The sequence below is a fragment of the Ursus arctos genome, unplaced genomic scaffold (genome assembly GCF_023065955.2).
Source record: "Ursus arctos isolate Adak ecotype North America unplaced genomic scaffold, UrsArc2.0 scaffold_4, whole genome shotgun sequence".
Taxonomy (NCBI): Eukaryota; Metazoa; Chordata; class Mammalia; order Carnivora; family Ursidae; genus Ursus; species Ursus arctos.
The window spans coordinates 70,292,675-70,313,586 of NW_026623056.1; the positions used below are offsets into that span (position 1 = coordinate 70,292,675).

General features: G+C 38.5%; 1 protein-coding gene across 2 annotated transcripts in view; it reads right to left on the minus strand.

Moving 5' to 3' along the window:
- CUNH21orf91 (chromosome unknown C21orf91 homolog) overlaps positions 1-11,729 on the minus strand; it is a 31,698-nt gene extending 19,969 nt beyond the window's left edge. The window contains exons 1-2 of one of the 2 annotated variants that reach the window (XM_057306887.1): positions 11,592-11,729; positions 10,615-10,748 (exon numbers count right to left, since the gene is read on the minus strand). In XM_057306887.1, coding sequence (XP_057162870.1) covers positions 10,615-10,748; positions 11,592-11,725 — 268 coding nt within the window. In that variant the 5' untranslated portion in view covers positions 11,726-11,729. The remainder of the gene's footprint in view (positions 1-10,614; positions 10,749-11,591) is intronic. The other variant, XM_026482120.4, reaches the window with a different exon arrangement.
- Positions 11,730-20,912: the final 9,183 nt, after the last annotated feature.

Below are 20,912 nucleotides of genomic sequence, written 5' to 3' on the forward strand. Positions count from 1 at the left end.
TCCCCAATGCCACTAACATATGGGCTGTTTTCAAATCAGACTAGCAGTTTTTGTTCCTAAAAATTCATTGTAGATATTATTCCATCAGCTATCCTAAGTTTTAGATATTAAAAATGTCATTTAAGTATATTTGTATGACACTTTAGAGACTGGAAGGTACTTTTACTGTCTATTCAATCTCCACGTTATTACATAGGAAATGAACATTAACTGTGAATTGTAAGATAATACATGGAAAAATATATTAGTGCCTGAATTTATACTTCATAAAGGCAAATAATCCCATATCCTCTTTTAACATGCTATATAATTAATTTATTCTATTGTCTTTTACCTCAAGTAAATTTTGCAATGGTGGGGATTTATGTTTGTTTTGTTCAATGTCTTATCCTCAGCTACTAGAATAATTTCTGGCAGTTGCTTAATTAATATTTACTGAATAACTGGGCTTAAAAAATTGCTATGGACCCAGCCACATAGCTTCAGTTATGAGATTTAGATTTTAATGGGTACACACAAATCATTATTCTGCCTTACTGGTATACAACTGAGGCAGTAATGGCAAAAAGCTATCAGAAATAGTTACACCAGTTTAAAATTATTTGTAAATAAACAGACAATGTTCCCTTATCACAAACTATAAATCCAAGGCTGTGTTTAATGGGTTTATTCCCCTTATCAAAATCCTAACAGATGGTGTGCCAAACTGGTTTAGCATAATTTAAATCCACTCTAACTAGAACTATAGTTAATATCACATTTTGACACTTTTTCAGTGTTAGCTGCTTTGGTTTCAATCACTTACACACTTTCATATATTACTATATTTGAAATTCACACTTAATGTTAATTTCCTTTATAATGTGGAGATTAAATTTAAGGTGCTGTAAAAATACCTTCCAATTTTCAAAGTGCTATACAAATACAAAGATATGTTGTCTTTATATTATATTCAGTAATAAACACTGGAAAATTTTAAGTTTTATTATTAGAACATCAACAAAGGTGTTATAATATTTCTACGTCCTAAATATTTCTAAAATGTTCTATTGATGTAGTTAAGTTCAATGCTCATTATCTTCTAAATTCAGAAACTAGAAAACTCACCTCATAAAATACCTGTTTCTCTTTCCCAAAGTGCCCCAGGCACTTATTAGGGCCGATGAGCAAAAGGGAACACGGTGAGCAATTCCAGGAATGGTGCTAACATTTTCACTTGTGTTTGCACTAACTGCTTCCACTTACTCAGAACCCTATTTCCTCTTGAGAGAAAGACTAATCAGGGTATGTTAGCCTCCATTACCTGGATGGTTGGGAGGACAGCGTTAGAACCATTACCTCATTACCAGCTGACACCTGCATGATTCTGTAGCAAATGTCAGTCTACAGTTCAACTAGCTTATCCTTTCTGGGCAGGAATGGCAAGACAGCCACATGTGTGTGTCCCTTCTCTCCGATCATTACCAGTCCAATCCAAGAGTTCTAAAAACTGTATTTTCTTGACAGATTATTTGTTGAGATTACAATCTATATGGAAACTGCATCATTCCACTCTCTTTGGTCATCAGAGATGTTTATTTTCAGATATTCCACTGAACATGTATTAATCAAATAATATATGGGTAGAAGTAATTTTTAAAAATTACGGGTCTCTTGAGACCCAGATTTTGTTCCTTGCCTCAATATTCACATTTGTATAATTCATCTCTAACTTTGCCTAAAAGTTACTTAATATTTCCTAAATTTTAATAGTTCATGTAGTTTTCTTTGGAGGCAGAAATGATTTAGGCACTTGGTTTTTTAGAATCGGAGACCTTGGGTCTGAAATTGTAAGCTGTGCAATTTCGGACTAGTTAGCTAGGCTCTCTGCTCACTTTCCTCATCAATCAAACTGGGATAACGTAGTACTCATACAGTTATATTAAGAAGTAAAACAACGCACGTAAAGTGCACAACACCTGACAAACGGTATCTATTATTTAGGTAAGTCCCTTATCTAAAAGTGTAAATGCCTTAAGTATTTACCGACAGCTGAACTATCTTCTCCCAACTTGAGAGTGGTATTTCACTTCTTCCAGAGAACAGAGAAACCTATCTTTGTCTTTTTTCTTCACAGGCCAATATTACTTTGCATGCAATAGAAAAATTACCTTTTCTTTTTGGGTAGCTGATTTGTCTTTACCAACTTTCCAGTAACAGTTTTAAATTATTTTAATCACAAAAATTGTATCCCTTTACTGAGAATAGATAATCTTGACCTACATATTGAAGATTTTCAATCTAGACTTATTTCCACATCTCACAAAACATTTTGCGTCTTTGTCCATACAATGGGATGAGATAACATGAAGTTGAACCAGAATGCCATTTTTAAGTATTCTAACAAATCCTTTTTATAAAAGTAATTATGTAATTATAAAATTATGATGCTATTACTAAGATATTCTGGGTTGTATATTCTGCTTCCTTGTTTTCTACTTTAAATTAGTGATTTAAGTAATATGTTTTTATCACTGATTTAAAAAGGATATCATCAAATCCCTTGAGGTCATCATTATGAGCACCAATCACTCTGTTGGGGTGTACAGAATAAGAGAAATGCAATGTATAAAATGGGTCTAGAAACCCTCTTTCTAAACATAGCCCTGTTAAAATTTCTTGCTCTGTGTTTGGGGAAAAATACTATGTTTTTTATCCTTCTGACTGAAATAGAGCCAATTATTGTATAATTGGCTACGTTTTATTTTTTTGAATATGATACAGAATTCTTCTATTGGTAAAATTCATAAAACCTTTAGTAGACTTCAAAAAGATCTCATGAAATTCTGTAAAAGGGCAGCAAAACAGCAGAAAAGTTTCACTGTGAGCAAGTTTAAAGGAAAAGAAATGTAAAGTAAAGCAGTACTCTAAAGTCTCCCTTAGATTGATTCACTCATCAGTCAAATACTTATTCATTACTCCCTGCCAGTCCTTGTGCTACTGCTGATTATATACTAGTAAATAAAAGAGACTCTAAAAGAAATCCACGCCCTTATGGAATTACAAATGGGGGTAGGGAAGCACACCAAACAAACACACAAGCAAATAACTACAGTAAACAATTATAACAAGTGCCATGAAGAAAAGGGTGCTGTGAGGAAAAGAACACTGGGGAGAGCAGTGGTGGTGATGGAGGGGGAAGGGGCAGGGAAGGCGCTTTGAGAAGTAACTTTTTAAGAATTAAGATACAGGTGGGTTCTCTCTGTGGAGCTACCTTGCATATATTTTAGCTAGGCATGTCAGTCTTTACCTTCTCCACACTTGACTTCCAATCCTGATATCTTTGGTTACAGGGATAGAGGGGGAATTCACTTATTTATTCATTCACTCATTCTGAAAAGAGATTTGGATAGGGTAGGAATAATAGATCTGGACATGTAATTTGAAGTCCTTATGGGTTATACAGTAAAGATGTATAAAAATTAGTTGCACATTAGCTTGGGGGAAGAGGGGAAGGAGACAGGAGTTATTTTGCTAGTTCTCATTATATAAAAGGTTATGAAAGCCCAAAGAGTGAGGATGAAAACCCTAGGACAAGGATGCTAACATTAAAAAAACAGAGAAACAAAAACCTATAAAAGATTATCAGGACTAATCAGAAACATTACAAAAACCACTGAGTGAATGGCATCATTATACAGGTGCTGGTCTACAATTTAAGGTTTTAAAATATGACAAAGGTCGAACAGAGAAACGTTCATTTCCCACAGTGGTACAACAGCTCTGACACGAGAGACCTGATCTGAATCCCTTCTGTGTTGTCTACTATCAATGTGACTTTAAGGCGACTTTACTTGACCTCAGAACCTTCATTTCACCACATATAAATGGAACTACTACCACTTACCTCTTAGTCCTGATAGAAGAGCTCTGTTAGCTCTAATAAATGCTCGATTATGCTTAAAAATCAGTTGGCAAAGTGAGGGTTTCCCACATTCCTAGTCATTTCTATAGGCATTTTAGCTATACACTGTGCCACTATATGGGAGAAAATAAATATTAATCATTTTCTATTTAAAACTTAGATGGGCATATACCTCTAGCTGAATTGACGGAACAATAATACCCTTAAGTAACTTGCCCAAGTTCCCCCAGTTAGTAAATGGGAATTTGAATCCCGACGGTCTGGCTCCGGAGTGTCTGCCCCACTTGAAGTTTCCGGGCCTTTGGAGCAGAACCTGTGCTCGCACTGCCATGCTTCAGTCACTCTGCAGCCCCATCCCGAGCATCAAGAACAAACAAATCTGAGCCCCACTGCTTATTATGGCAAGTACTCTTCTTGGAACAAATGGCAACAACTGGAGTTCGGTCTTCTGAAACAGATTCTGGCACAGTAATTGTAAGATTAAGAAATACAAATATGAATTTGCTCTTACTGGTTCCATTTGAGAACCAGTTTGATGCAGGAACTTAGATATCTTGCTAAGAAAAGCCAACTAGTATGTGGCAGGGTCAAGATGCAAGGCCAGGTCTGAGTCCAGGGCCCATATGTTTCATCAGCAGAGCAGAAGCGGAGCAGTGACAGGTGTGTCCAGCTGCCGAAAAGCAATCTTCCTTGTAAAGGTATGAGGAAGGTGGAATTACCCTGTTAGTCTATCATGAACAGAGTCTGGGAGAAAGTAGGAAGAGTTTTTCCAAATTTATAATCTCTAACTTGCTTTATCACACAAGTTCCTAAGAGAGTAAAATACTTGGGAGGGGGGTCTCTTTAAGAGAAAGAGCATTAATCGTTACATGTTATATAGTGAGATAGGTCAGAAACTTGAGAATTCTTACAGCTTTCTGGCAACATGTGATCTGGCTGCATGGCCATCCTCAGAATACAATCCTTCATTTTGCTAAAATCCTTTTTAGTTCTAACTCCAGGATCAGAAGAATCATTAGAGCATTACTTGTTGGTATTAGCTGTAGCTCAAATAGTTTGTCCTCAACGTGGAGTAACTAATTGCTAGAAAGGCCTCTCTGTGGCTGATTTTGCTTGTTGCCTACTCAGTATCCTTTGTCCTTTTCTTTATAAAACACAGACTTTATCTGGAGCAGCTTCTCTTAAAGGGCAATGAAATGTGTAAGAAACTATTAGGCAGGAATTCAGGAAAAACTCCTTTTTAGATGCAGAAGACTACTAACAGATGACCTTCAAGACGGTTAAGTATGTGGTAAGGGAGGTGGAATAGAAAAACAGAAGCAACCTGAGACCTGATCATGGAGCGACCATACCAACTCCAGATTCAACTTCTTTTTATACGGGAGATATAAATATCCATTCTATTTTATTTTACCTTTATTATCTGGATTTCCTGTTATGTACAGCCAGATCTCATTCCTAATGGATATATCTTCCCAACCAAAATTTGTGCACAATCTAAATTTTAAATTCATCCTAGGCTTTAGAATTAGAAAACTGAATGAAGTTAAAAGGGAGGGAAAGTTGGGAGTAACTAAAAAAAGTCACCGAGACAGGGATAAGACTGTAGAACCTGGCTCCTCATAAATGGGTTACCAATTAAGTCCCAAGTCTTCACTATATGTTGTTAGCCTAGATTCAATTATTTTTCTTTAAAAACAGTCTATAATTTAAACTTATCATCAGTCAAACCCACTTTCCACTTCTATCCCTCCCTACTTCTGTCCATAATGAGGTTTACTGTTACTGCCATTTAAAAAGTTTTCAAGTTTATTTAAAGTGACATCAAAAAGGCAGTTAAGGAAAAAGAAAAAAAAAAAAACAAACCCTTGTGTCTGTATTTCTAAATATATCAAAAATAACCAAGTTAGGGGCGCCTGGGTGGCACAGCGGTTAAGCGTCTGCCTTCGGCTCAGGGCGTGATCCCGGCATTCTGGGATCGAGCCCCACATCAGGCTCCTCTGCTATGAGCCTGCTTCTTCCTCTCCCACTCCCCCTGCTTGTGTTCCCTCTCTCGCTGGCTGTCTCTATCTCTGTCGAATAAATAAATAAAATCTTTAAAAAAAAAAAAAATAACCAAGTTAACATTCAAAAGTCACATAAAGTTTTGTATTTAAAAGTGCTCTCTTAAGTTAATACCAATGCATGATGTTTGCAATTATGTGAAACAATAGAAAGAGGCTAATGCCAGATTCAGTTAGCTATATATACAGTTTCCCTATCACAAGGGTGGGGTCCTTTAACTTAAGTGGAAAGATGCTAGTATATCAGAAGCGGGACAGAGGAAGCGCTATTGACAGACTTTGAGTAGTAAATAACCAGTCCTGACATCCAAACCAAATCAGGACTTAATACTGAGATTCAAACTGCTCCCTAACTACTAACCATGTGAACAGTGTTTTGGTCAAAGCACAGAATCAAGGAAGAATGGGATTAAAAGCACTGGGGGGGCGCCTGGGTGGCTCAGTCGTTAAGCATCTGCCTTCAGCTCAGGGCGTCATCCTGGGGTTCTGGGATCCAGCCCCGCATCAGGCTCCTCTGCTGGGAGCCTGCTTCTTTCTCTCCCACTCCCCCTGCTTATGTTTCCTCTCTCGCTGGCTGTCTCTCTCTCTGTCAAATAAATAAATAACATCTTAAAAGAAAATAAAAATAAAAGTAAGCACTGGGTTCACCAGTGCCTTAACCAAGAGAAAAGATATTTTCTTGCTGGAAAGATTAGCAAGGATCTGAATTTGGACTGGCTTCTAGAAAAGTTTCTAGAAAGTTCAACAAATTAGGGGGAGAATGAAGACCGCAATGATGCTTACTAATCAACCATCAAGACTAAAACCTTGCTTGGTGTAAGAGGAACTGATCCAGTCTTATAAAAAATTTATCTCCACAGAAAAGAAAGGAAGTCAATTATTAGAGGAAGGTAAGGATGCTCTAAGAATTATTTGCACGTTTTGGCACAAAATGAAAACAGAGAGTATGAAGTAACAGATCAGAGTCCTGGATCTTTGTCCCCTCTAGTTTCGTTTCTAACTCCGTTACCTTTTACAGCTGAGTTTCATTACTGATTTCATCCTGATTGCCCCGAGCTAACTTCCTCCCAGCCTCAATAGCTTAGGGAAAGATAGTAATGTCATCACTAACTGTAGAGATTTTAGCGTAATGAACTATGATGCATATTGGAGTATCTGATCAGAAATACATAAAAAAAGTTTATAGTGATTTAGGGGCATGGATATAGGCCACAAGTATTAGGAAGTTTATGCATCTGTCTTCTAATCCATAGGCAAATTATTCTACTGGTGAATTATGGGTACAAAGAAAAATCAATCTTCTGGGGCACTTGGGTGGCACAGCGGTTAAGCGTCTGCCTTCAGCTCAGGGCGTGATCCCGGCGTTCTGGGATCGAGCCCCACATCAGGCTCCTCCGCTATGAGCCTGCTTCTTTCTCTCCCACTCCCTGCTTGTGTTCCCTCTCTCGCTGGCTGTCTCTATCTCTGTCAAATAAATAAATAAAATCTTTAAAAAAAAAAATCAATCTTCTGAGCATTTCAAAAGAGTTGAATCCTCAAAGTACACTTCTTAGGTTCTTGAACTAACCAGGAAGTACACAAAATGTAGGTACTATTTCCTTTTAATTACTGTTAGTCACAGAAAAAAGACAATTTAGAGCCATGCTCAGAATACAAAATCTGACAAGATTTGTTATTTCTCTCTCTTCTGTTTTCATTTTATAAATATATGCATGCACACAGCTTTTAAACAGGAGGCCATTTGATTAGGCCAGTTTTGATTTGACCTAATCAGCAATCCCAAAGACAGTAAAATATTTTTGTTTACTACAAATGTGTGGACTCAAAATTAGGTAAATTGTTATTAATCCTCAAGAAACTTTTTTTAACTGGACTCTTAGCAGAGAAAATAGAATGCTTTAGAGCAAATTTAGCAATTAGTAAACTTAGAAACCAGGTAAGAGCAACATTACCTTACTACAAAAAGTTATACCAAACTACTATAAATGTCATGTTTTTTCAAGTTCCTTTTACATTCTAACACTTATTGACTGGCACTGTGCTAACAGCTTTGTAGGGGAAAGAAACCTTAAAACACTTTAAAAGATTTACTGACATAGAATATACCTTGTTATTTTTCAGGTACGATTACTTTATCATCACCTTTTTTTCAATGACTTAAAAACCTGTATATTGATATGAAAACCAAAATTTTGTGGAATTCAGAATTCTCATTCCCCTCTCTTTTCTCCTGTAATAATCTTATGACATTAAGTTAAAATGGTTTTAACAGACTAGCTTGTCAATGCAGTAAATATAAAAATGTATGTATTTGGGAGAACTCACTTCAAATAAATTGAGATGAAAATTTAATTCTAAAATAATTCTTCTTTTTAAAATTCACATTTTAAAATATAAAATCCTGAGTGTATGTAGAGTACAAAATGAAACAGTTCTAATTCAAATTGAGAAGCATCTTTTAAGTTCAACATAACTATTATTTCGACAACATATGACTTACACTTCCATATTAAGATAGATATTATCAGAGGGCGGGGCGCCTGGCTGGCTTACTCCTTAAGCCTCTGCCTTTGGCTCAAGTCATGACCTCAGGGTCCTGGGATCAAGCTCTGGTTCACCCCACATTGGGCTCCCTGCTCAGCAAGGAGTCTGTCTCTCCCTCTGCCCCTCGCCACTGCTCGTGCTGTCTCTCTCTCAAATAAATAAAATACTTAAAAAAATTAAATTAAATTAAATTTAAAAAATACATTATCAGGGGGCACCTGGGCAGCTTAGCTTGTTAAGTGTTGGACTCGATTTTGGCTTCGATCATGATCTCAGGGTCCTGAGACAGAGCCCATGCTCAGCAAGGATTGTGCTGGAGATTCTCTTTCTCCCCCTCTCCCTCTGCTCCTCCCACCCTCCCTCCCCCCAAACTCTCACGCATGCTCTCTCTCTAAAATAAATAAATCTTTTAAAGAAAAATAGATATTATCAGAAATGAAATATTTACAAAAGTGGTACCTGAGGAATATTTGTATATTCTCTATATAATGATAGAAAACCAGTTAAAAGGCATATTTTAAAAAGGCTAGAAATTTATGGAAGTTTAGGTTTCTGTGGAAAAATTCTATCACAGCGTGACCACCACTAATGATGATTTAGTAAGAAGCACTGGTTAGGAAAAGCTGGCTGACCAAATAGCAAGGATAGCTAACTAAGATTCAGGAAAATGGGCTTCTAACATTAGCCCTATCAACTAAAATAACTACTGACAATAAATCAATGGAAATAAGATCATATATACTGGAAACAGATCACTGGGCTTCAAATCCCAGCATGTCATTACTGCTGTGTGACTTCAAAGTACACTTCTTATATTCAAAGTTTAGGTTCCATTACCTTTAAGATGGATAACAGAAGCCATCCCAGAGCTATTCTGGGTTAAGTAAGGTAATGCACGTAAGATGCTTAACACAGTGTCTGGCACCTAACAACAATTCGCCCTCACCACTAGAGCAAACTTGAACAGTCTTATTTGGCCCTCAGTTTCCTTCAATGTAAAATATGGGTTTGAGAGCTGGATCATTTCTAATGCCTTTGCCCATCCAACATTAAAATCTACAATGTAAAAGAATATATAGGGTCAACTCTATTTTCAAAGAACATAAATTTAGATCTTTCACTGTAGTATTATTAAGGACATGGTAATTCAGACGCTATACAAGGATCATATTTTTAAGTGAGCCCTTTTAAATTAATTATAATTACGATACTTATTAAAGCCAAAGTTATATGTATTCCATTTACCCCTGAAAAATCCAAGATCTTCCACCGATTATCACGTTTAGCAACTATAATTCTTCCATACAATAAAACGGCAAAACTACCATAACCAATATAATCTTAAATGGAAAATGAATATTATATAATTATGCTTTTTTACATTAAGATTCTTTTTAATTTGAGTCATAAATATTTTTTAAAGATCAGGGTCTATAACATCAAGATTAAAGAAACAAATCCCACATGTTTCTTGGGGGCAAACTATTAATGTCCATACACACATTAACTGTACACCAATCCATACAAATAGTACATAATAACATTTTTTTTAATATTTAGAGAACTCTTTCACATGCTTTCAGAGATACTATTAAGAAATTTTTACTTTTAAAAAATTATTAAAGGTGTGACTACTGAAATGAGATTATCTAAAAATTTAAAAAGGTTTTTCCAGATAAGACCGCACTAAGGGAAAGAGTTCTAGCTCACCTCAGTCAGGTACCAGTATGGAAGGCCAAAGGAATTAAATTACATTTGCCCATCAACATAAAGAACAAAAGCATCCACACAGGTCTGTTAAACTTGACAACTTAATTAAGGTCTCAAACCAGAAAACATGTTTACTAGTCAATACGCATACTTTGTTTTTACATTAGCAAAAATGGGGTTAGTACTGTGGGAGTTAAAAAAAGGTAAAGATTTATTTTAAGTTCACAGCTGTGAGAACTTCAGCTTCGTTTCCATAAATCCTTACCTTAAACAGATCTTCACACATCACACTTGGCACAATTTCCAGTCACTCAAGAAATTTTATTTTACCTTATAACCAGTTCAGCAAAAGTAAAGTTCATGCCATAAAATGAATCTATACTGTGTCCTTACCCTCAATATTTAGCTCAAAACAAACGTGGCAGAAGGAGAGTGTTTCTTTGTCTGTTCCCAGTTTACAAACACTGCAAATGTTGTCATCATTCAAATCAATGTTTACAAACTGCTCCTCTTCGTTCATAGTGCCCCTGTTAAGAAACAGAAAGGGAAAGTTATGCAATTTCAAGAACTTGACAGTATGGCAATATTAAGAACTTCTAGAAGGATGCTGTTTATCTAATGCAACAGACTCATCAAACAAGCATCGCCATACTTGTACTTCAGTGTCACTCTTACTGTGTAAAGACACTAAGCTAGTAAAACTTAAAGCCTTGCCATCGGTGTCACTATGCCTAAGTGCCTTTTCTGATCCCGTATTTCATTTGGTTGAGGAGGGGATCTGAAGAAAGGCAGTTTGCGGGGGTTCTGCTCTGCCCCATCCCAGGCACAGAAAGCTTAGCAGCGCTGCCGGGGGTCTTTCAACCTACTTAACGCTGTTAAATGCAGGAAAAACGACCTGTTCGGGACACTGCTTTGCTAACTTCATTGTGGGAACCCTTAGATGCGTTTCGCTAACTCGACGTAGCGAGGCTTCCTATCGGAGATCCGCGGCAGGAAAATACGCGTGGAAGCGCGAACACCCGAGGACGTCCCGGCACGGCCGGAGCCGGGGTGTCCAAGCCGGGCTGGGAGGTGCCTTGGGGTCCCCTCGTCCCGGACTTCCTCCCACCCGGGAAGAAGGGGTCCGAAGGCCAAGGCAGCCGGTCAGCCCGGGACTCAGCGCCTCGGGGAGCCAGGCCCCCACTCCACATCCGGCGTTGGGGGCTCGCGCTCGCCGCTCAGGATGCCGCGGACCCGAGTCCGTCTCTCCGTCCGTCGGGGCGCCCCGCGCGGAACAGTGCGAACGGCCGCGGGGCTCGAAGCGCGAAGGTGGCGGTACCGCGGGATCGCGGGGCCCGGGCGGGTCGGGGACCGGGGCGCGAGGTCTTTACCGTCGGCTCCGCGCGCCACAGGAACAGTTCTGCGCGGTTCGGGCTCCTCCACTATTGTTTCCGGCCGCAGCAGAGGCGGCCGCGGCGGAGGCGGCAGCCGCGCGCCCGGCCCCGCCCCCTCCCGCCGGTGCCATCCCGCAAAGGCTGGTGGGGGGATGCGCGGGGAGGCGCGGTCGCGGGCAAAACTGCGCACTGGCACGGCGCCTGCGGGCTGCCCCTCACTCCGCCTGCACCGACGCTGCGTCCTTCGCTAGGATTTTCTCGTGATTCCGCGTCTCTCGGTCGAATCTCTTACGGTTCTCTGGAACGTGACTACTCATATGCCCCCCTCCTCGAGGCAAGTAGATAGAGGAGTCCGTTACCACCTCCTCCTTCAGCGTAGTGGAAACTACTGCCCCCGGGCGGGGGCCGCGGGGGGCGGGGGCAGAAAAGTGACGAATGGATGGGAGAAGGGGACAGAGATGCGTGGGTAGGATTTTGTTCGAAATCAGCAGATTGAAGCAGTAGTATCACTGAACGTCGAGTTAGGTTCCAGTTGAAATATATAATAAGGGAAAAGTTTATATTTCGGGTTTCATAATTTAGGGATAATTTTAAATACAGAACCTTACTTTTTAGATGGGGCTCCCCTCCCCTATAATATGGTCCATTCCTTGCACGCCCACGGGGATAATCCCAGAGCCCCCCCCACCCCCCTTACTTTTAGGACCCGCCCTGTTCTCAAACTCTGGTACTTAAATTCTTTTGCCCACTTTGCTTGACATTTTAAGCCTTGTTTTTTCCTTTTTCATTTTTAGGTTATAGTTCATGCAATACTTTAACTTACATTTTCTATTGTAATCTTCACAACCGCCTAGGGAGGAGAAACAGGAACTGTTCTCTCATTTTGCAGTTTAGGAGTGACTAACTCATATAGTTTCTTAGAAACAGAACTGGGATTTGAACCTGAGGCTGCTGATGTAAAATCACTGTTATTTTCAAAAGCATCATAAGCACCTGTACTGGTCATGTTCACAAATAGGAAACGGGCTGGGTTGTCAATCTGCATGTAACTGATAGTAGGAATGGTTTCCATAGTAAGAAACTTCTAGACCAAACTGGCACTTGATACAAACCATCGATCCCTCAAAAAAGTGATGTGTTCTTGCCGTGCAGAGTGCGGTAGATGAACGAACATCATCATCACCTGGTGTTCTGTTAGAAATGTAGAATCTCAGCTCTTACCCAAGCAGGTTCTGAATCAGAACCTGCATTTTAGCAATACCTTTAGGTGATTCCTATGCACATTAAAGTTTGAGAAGCATTAATTGAAATAGAATAGCCTGCCCCTTTTCTATCTGAATTTCTCAGTCTAGGTAAGTATAACTAAAATGTCTTGCATCATGAATTCTACACATCTTTTCAATGAAAATGCTTTATAAATCACTAACTTCTCTTGTAGTGAAACAAGTTCTTTTCAATTCTCAGAATTATCTCTTTTTCTGTGACATTTTGTCCTGTTAACTCCTTAAAACTCCTGACCCTTGTTGTTACTGTTGTTTTTAAGTCAACAAATCCAGGCCTAATTTACAGAAATAAAATTTTCACATTTTAAAAGTACAGTGAATTTTGACAAACATATACACTGTGTAATCACCACATCACGAACATTTCCACAACTCCCAAATTACTTTGTGTCTCTCCGCATCAAGCATCCCGCACCTCTGATCTAATTTATATCAATAAAGGCAAGTTTTTCCTTTTCTAGAACATGGAATTAAATGGCATATATTCTTTTGTGATTGGCTTCTTTGGGATTCATGATGACGTTTTGTAGTAGTTCTTTTTTATTACTAATATTGCACAATTTGTTACCTCCATGGTTGTTTCTACTTTTGGAATCATTATTATAAAGCTGTTACGAGGGGCGCCTGGGTGGCTCAGCCTTTAAGCGTCTGCCTTTGGCTCAGGTCATGATCCCAGGGTCCTGGGATCGAGCCCCGCATCGGGCTCCCTGCTCGGCTGGAAGCCTACTTCTTGCTTCTCCCTCTCACATTCCCCTTGCTTGTGTTCCCTTTCTCGCTGTCTCTCTCTGTCAAATAAATAAATGAAATCTTTGAAAAAAAAATAAAGCTGTTATGAATATTCATTTAAAAATCTTTTTGTGTACTCATGTTTTCTTTCTTGTAGGTAAATACCTAGGAGTGGAATTGCTGAATCATATGGTAAGTGCATATTTACTTTTAAAAGAAATTGCCGAATGCTTTCCCAAGCAGTCATTTTCGCAGTTAGTCCTGTTATGTCTTCTTGATGAATTAACCCTTTTAACACTATACTATTTTTCCTTTTATCTTTGGTAGTAGTTCTTCTGAAATCTATTTCCTCTGATATTGATATAGCCACTCCTGTTTCCTTATGATGAGTGTTTCCATGTGTATCTTTTCTTCTCTTTTTATTTTCACCTCCCCTGTCTTTACATTATTACATATTTTGTAGACAAACATAGTTGTGTCTTGCTTTTTAAATTCAGTCTGACAATCTCTGTCTTTTAATTCGTGTGTTCAATCCATTTATGTTTAATGTAATTATTGATATATTGGGTTAAGTCTACCATCTTGCTATTTGTTTTCTATTTGTCCTATATGTTCTTTGTTCCTTTTACCTTTTTGCAGGGTTTCTTTGGATTAGTTAGGTTTTTTGTTTTGTTTTTCTGTTTAGTATTTTGTCTCCTCATTTTATCTCCTCTACTAGCTACATTTTCATTTATGTATGTATGGATGGATATATTTATGTATTTGGGGGCTGGAAAATATCTATGGTTTAGTAGATTTATCTTTATCTATCTATTTATCTTATGTATCTATCTATCACAATCTACCTGAAATAAAACTATACCATTTTATGTAAAATGTAAGAAGCTTACAATAATATATTTCTCTGCTCTGATCATTTTTTGTCATATATTTTACTTCACATGTGTGATACACTCCAAATACGTTGTTATTTTCTTAATAAGCTATATTTTAAATAAATTGAATAATAGAATAAAATAACCTTTATATTTAGTCACATATTTACCAATTTCAGTATTCTTCCTTCCTTTGGTTATATCCATATTGCAGCTTGTATCATTTTCTTTTACCTGGAGAACTTCCTTCAAATTTTGTGTAGTGTTACTCAGTTGGTAACAATTTCTTTCAGCTATCATTTGTCTGATAATGTCTTTATTTCACCTTCAGATTTAAAGGAATCATTCTGTATGTATAGAATTCTAGGAAGATACATTTTTGTCTTTCAGTCTTTGAAAGATGCTGTTCCATGTTCCTCAGGATTGTATTGTTTCTTATGAGAAGTCAGCAGTCTTCTTAATTTTTTCTTGTGTGTGGAATGTGTTCCCCCCACCATGCCCCTTGTGCTTTAAAATTTTCTCTTAATTGTCTTAGTCAATTTGGTTATGATGTGTCTTAGTTGATTTTCTTGTGTTTATCCTGCATGGGGCTTGTTGAGCTTCTTGAATATGGCATTGATATTTTCCATCAAATGTAGAAAAAAATTTGTTTAATCTTCCCTTATATTCCAGGATTGTTGTTGGATTGATTGATATTATCCCAGAGATCACTAAGGTCCTGATCATTTTATTATTCAACATTTTCTCTCTGTACTTGAGTTTTTACAGTTTCTTTTGAAAAATATTCAAGTTTACTGTTTCTTCTACAGTGTCTAACTTTATTCTTTTGCTTATCCAGTGAAAATTTCATTTCAGATAATGTATTTTCAACAAAAATATTCTGTTTAGTTCTCTCTGTTTAGTTTACATTTATTTCCTCAGTCTTTATGCTTTTTTTTTTTAAACATTGGCTATGTTTTTAATAACTTTTAAAATCCTTATCTGTTAGTTCTATTATCTCTGTCATTGCTGACTATATTAATAGATTTTTGGGGCACCTGGCTGGCTCAGAAGAGCATGTGACTCTTGATTTTGGGGTAGTGAGTTTGAGCCCTGTGTGAATGCAGAGATTACTAAAAAATAAAAAGAAAAAATAAAAATATATTAACAAAATTTTTCCCCTCCTGGATGTAAGTTATATTTTCCTGCACCTTATCTGGTGTACCTTGATTGGATGCTGAACATTGTAAATAGGACATTGTTGAGTGTGGTAGGCGGAACAGCTACCCAAAGATGTTCACGTCCTAATCCCTGCATCCTGTGAAAAAGTATGTAACATAGGAAAAGGGATTTTGCAGATATAATTAAGGTTATGGACTTTAGGATGGGGAGATTATCCCAGATTTTTGGGGGTAAACCCAGTTTAATCTAATGAGCCCTTAAAAGCAAAGAACTTTCTCCAACTAAAGTTGGAGAGATATAGCAGACGGAGAAATGAAAGTGATTGGAAGCATGAGAAGGACTTTAGCCACCATTGCTTTAGGAGCAGAGACTGGACCCCAGCTGATAGCCAGCAAGAAAATGGGAACTTCAGTCCTAACACTGCAAGGAACTGAATTCAGCTAACAAACTGAAAGGGTTTCGAAGTTTATTGAAAATCCTGCCAACACCTTGATTTCAGCCTTGTGGGATTCTAGACAGATGATTCAACTGAATCACGCTACTTGGACTTTTTACCTACAGAACAATGAGATAATAGGTGGGTATAGTTTTAAGCCATTAAATTTGTGTTAATTTGCTGTGGCAGATTATAAAACAAATACATTGAGTGTCTGGAATTTTAATGAGTGTTGGGCTTTGTTTAAGGAAATTGTTATCTAGTAGTGGATCAGCTTGATCTTTTGAGGCTTGTTTTTAAACTTTGTGAGGGTCTAGATTATCCTTTTGTTTTAAGGATTTTCTAGTCCTTTCCTAAAGAATTTCGCTAAGGCTTTCTATTGTATGTTGCAGGTCATCAACAAAGTTACTATACTCTCATTGGATAAAACCCAAATGACTCCTTTCCTCTGTGAGTTCCAGTAGTCGTTCAGATTATAGTTCCCCAGTAATTTTTCCCCCCTCTTGTAGTTAATTTTTGTCCAGTCTCTTGGAGCCTCACCCTGCACATGCACAGCTTAGTATTCAGGCATGGACTTGAAGGGTATTCTGGAATTCTTTCTGTATAGTTCTTCCTTTCTAGCACTGCTTATTGAAAATTCCAGACATGTCACACTCCCCAAACTCAGTCTTTGTCTCCTCAGCCCAGCTTTGCATCTCCCTATGTTGACCATGGTCCAAAAAGTACCTCCTGCATTAAACTGGGGTAATTGTAGGGCTCATCTCATTTTTTTCTTTTCCATTTGTGATCACATTTTTGCTTTCTTGTGTTTCAGTGTTTGAAAATAGAGATTTCATCTATTTCCCCCAGTTTTCTAACTCTTAACAGCTATTCTGGTACTCCTTACTCCGTCCTGGCTAGAATCCCTTATTTTGTCAGTAGAGCCTTCATTCACCAAATAAGAGCTTCTTCACAGGATCTCTTTGCTTCCATCTAGTTTTTTCAGTTCCCCCTTCACAGTCCATTCTGAGATAAACACAGATGGAATCCTCTTCCCAAAAACTTGTCATGACTTCCTCACTTTCTCATAACAGGAATACATAAATCTATTTAGCATTTAGATGGTTACAGTGGGCTTCCCAGTTTACCATCTTATTTGATAAAACCTGACTTCTTTACTTGGGTAGTCAAGGATTTTTATCTTTAACTGCCATCCTTTCAACACTGGTAACTCAATAGAGTGTGCAAAAATGTGTTATAAACTGTAAGGCAATGTACGAAGAGTGGGTGTATAATTGGTTCTTGACCTGAAACAGATATCACCTTGACTTCAGGCCTACCGCAGTTAGGAATTCTTTCCAATACAAGTAACAGAAAACCTGGTTAACAGCATCTGAGTGAAGTAAGGTTTTATTTGTTTCACAGAACAAAATCAGAGGAACCAACTACTGGCAGTTGTTCACTGGCTAATTGTGGTCAAGACCATCCTCTTTGCAGCTGTTCTGGCTTTCCTCTGAAGGGTGCAGAATGGCTGCCCTACAATTAGGTAACATATTTTCTAACAGACAAGAAGATAGTGATGGAAGGGGTAGGGGAATTTGGAGGGCAAGCTGCCTCTTTCATTTTTGCCAGAAAGGAAAATCTTTCCTGAGAAACCCTGGCAGATTTCTGGTTATATCTGATCACCAGAACTTATATGATAATAGTGGATTCCAGAAAAGTGAGTATTTAGATTTTTCAGCCTCTGTGACAGAAGGCAAGGAAGAGAAATTAATAAACCAACAATGACTGCAAGAGAGTTCACATACTTTACTAAAAATCACTTTGATATGTGGGATGATGATAATAATACTTATCAATCAAATGAATGTCTGCTGCAAAAAATTCTCTCATCTTCTCACTTTTCTGAATCCCCACAACTCTTGTTCATGCCACTACTCTTTTTGGTATTTTTTTCAGGCAGTGTTTCATTTTAAAGCATTCAGTATACTTAGTATATCTACCCATTCATCTCTTACCCTCTGTCTTCGCTTCTCTTCACGTGTTCTTTCTTTCTCTGTTGTTGGAGATGTGCTTCCGGTTAGCCTGGAAGATGGGCACATGCTGCCACTGGCTTAGAGCCTTTTAATACCATGACTCTGAAGGTACCAGAAACTCAAGATATGGACATAATTTATTACACTGTCAGTTCTACTTCTTCATACGCTCCCTCTATCACGTGACCTTACAATTCACTATATTGGGCAGAATATATTTTCCCACTCCAATGGAATGTTAACAAATATGACATGAGCCGAGACCTTAAATGTGCTTGTACGGTTTAGCTGGGCTTCCTGTGTCTCTGCCACATGGCACAAGAATTTCACCCAGATGATTGGTCCAAGGAGCAGGAGAGATGTGGTGCCGACCTGGGCTTAATCCACAGCCTAAAGCTAGGTAGGCCCCGCTGACCTGGAGACCCAGGATAGATGCTGGTTGCTGTAAGCACTGAGTTGTGGTTTGTTTTGTTATGCAGCATATTGCAGTGATAGCTGTTAATACAGTGGGATTCTAAATGGCCAAGTTTAATCTATGTGCTCATTCGTTGAATTAGTTTCAACAGCTGGTACATTAATTGTCCAGGCTTGGATTACATTCCACTTCTCCTTTCCGCTCCACCTCCCCAAATAACTGAGGTTGGTCCAGAAATGGGGCTACAGGTGGGGCGCCTGGGTGGCTCAGTCCTTAAGCGTCTGCCTTCGGCTAGGGTCATGATCCCAGCGTTCTGGGATCGAGCCCCACATTGGGCTCCCTGCTCAGCAGGAAGCCTGCTTCTCCCTCTCCCACTCCCCCTGTTTGTGTTCCCTCTCTCCTACCTCTCTCTCTGTCAAATAAATAAATAAAATCTTAAAAAAAAAAAGGAATGGGGCTATAGGTGTTAAAATTTGATCCTATGATATGGGAGAAGAGTTACTCCAAAGGAAAGTGGTTGCTGTTATCAGAAGAGGAGAGTTGGTTTGAAAACATAATAAACAGGCAGAAACAATCATAATCCACCCTAGTGCTCTTTATACTTTGGTATTGACTGCTAGATTTTAAGCTGATCGTGTGCAGGAATTCTGCCTTACCCATCTTGTGTTTATTTCAACACTTGAAGTATCTTACAAATGTCTTGTATCAGTTAAGATTAGGTTTCACCACAAGTTTAACATAAAACCCCCAAACAACAGTGTCTTTAAAAGATAGGACTTTCTTCTTTCGCATTAAAGTCTAGAAGTGGGCAGTCTAGGGCGGGTGTGGTGGCTCTGATTCGCCAAGTCCTTGGGCATTCGTGAGGCTTCCAGCTGTCTTCTCGGTCATCCCTAGGAGGTGAGTCTCATTTTTGTGTGCCAGACACAGGCTCTTTCATGAGAACCACGTTGCAAACAACAGGCTGGAGGAAGGTGAGAGGGCAGAGCACGAATACGGGCCAGCTGCTTTGTAGGAACATGTCTCAGAAGCTGCCACAGAACATTTCTGCTTACGCCTCACTCTTGTGGTGGCAAGAGCCTAGCTGAAAGGGAACTTGGGGATCAGGTCTTTCTACCAGCGTCCATGTGCCCGGCTAAAAACCAGGGCTTCTAAAAGAGGGAGCCAGGGATATTGGAGTAGGCAACAAGCGATCTCTGCTACAGTGCTCAATTAATATTTGTTGTAGGAGAGTGTGAGTGGATGAATCACATATTAACAATTAAAATTGGTTAAGAAACACTGCAGAGTAAATTTTCGTCTTAGATGCAAGGCAGGCGTAAAGAAGATATTTAAGGTTAAAATGCTTACTTAAACTATTTCTCATTTTTAGGAAGCAAGAAAGCAAAAGTGGGTGATTTGTTTTAGAATTCTCCTTGCTCTGCATGCAAACTGAACAGTGTGGCAGGCTAATTTCAGTGTTGTTGATCCATTTTCTGAAAGTCTAACCGTACAGTATTCTGGACAAAGTCTAGTGGTGCTGTATTGGAATCCTTAACTCTAAAGAAAATGTCTCTCTTAAAATTATGTCTCCTCTTAAGCTTAGACAAGCATCCCTTTGAAAGCTTGGGATACAAATATTTGCATTAAAGGGATTTACCACCTATAGTTTCAGTAATGCTGACATTATGGGTTAGACGTCTGCTGATCCATTGTCCTGTTGTGCAGGCAGAACAAACCAAACCTATTTTCCAGTCTGTGGATAAATTCACTGTTGGCATTGCTGGGAGGAGATTGGGAGTTAACTACCAAGCTATTGATTCTTTTTTCACTGTGGGCCAAATCCAGTCTTTAGTAATGTACACAGTTCCCACTGTTAAATTCAAGGTGATAAAAGGAAAGTTGGGGATTGATGTCTGAAGTGAGAGAAGAGTCTGTTTCATAAAATTTTATTAGAGGTTTATTTTTATATTTCATTATATAAATATCAGATGTCTGGGTGTGGAATACCCCAGCAAGCATTTGAAATCCAGACATGTTTCTGAGTTAACTGTTGGTGTGCCTATTGAGTTAGATATACTTTAACATTTCAGAATTTTACATTTTAAATTTTCATAATTTTCTTTAATTCTGAAAGATTTGTTGAGGGGAGATAATAGCATTGAGGGTAAGTGAGAAAGTAAACAACTTTTTGTGTTTTGGATTTCTGTTAAATGTACTTTTTCATAAAAGTTAAAACATTAAACATTTTATTTTATTTATTTTTCTTAAAGATGTTATTTGTTTATTTGAGAGAGAGCTGGGGGAGGGACAGAGGGGAAGCAGATTCCCTGCTGAGCAGGGAGCCCGGTAAGGGGCTGGATCCCAGGACCTGGAGATCATGACCTGAGCAGAAGGCAGATGCTTAACCAACTGAGCCACCGAGGTGCCC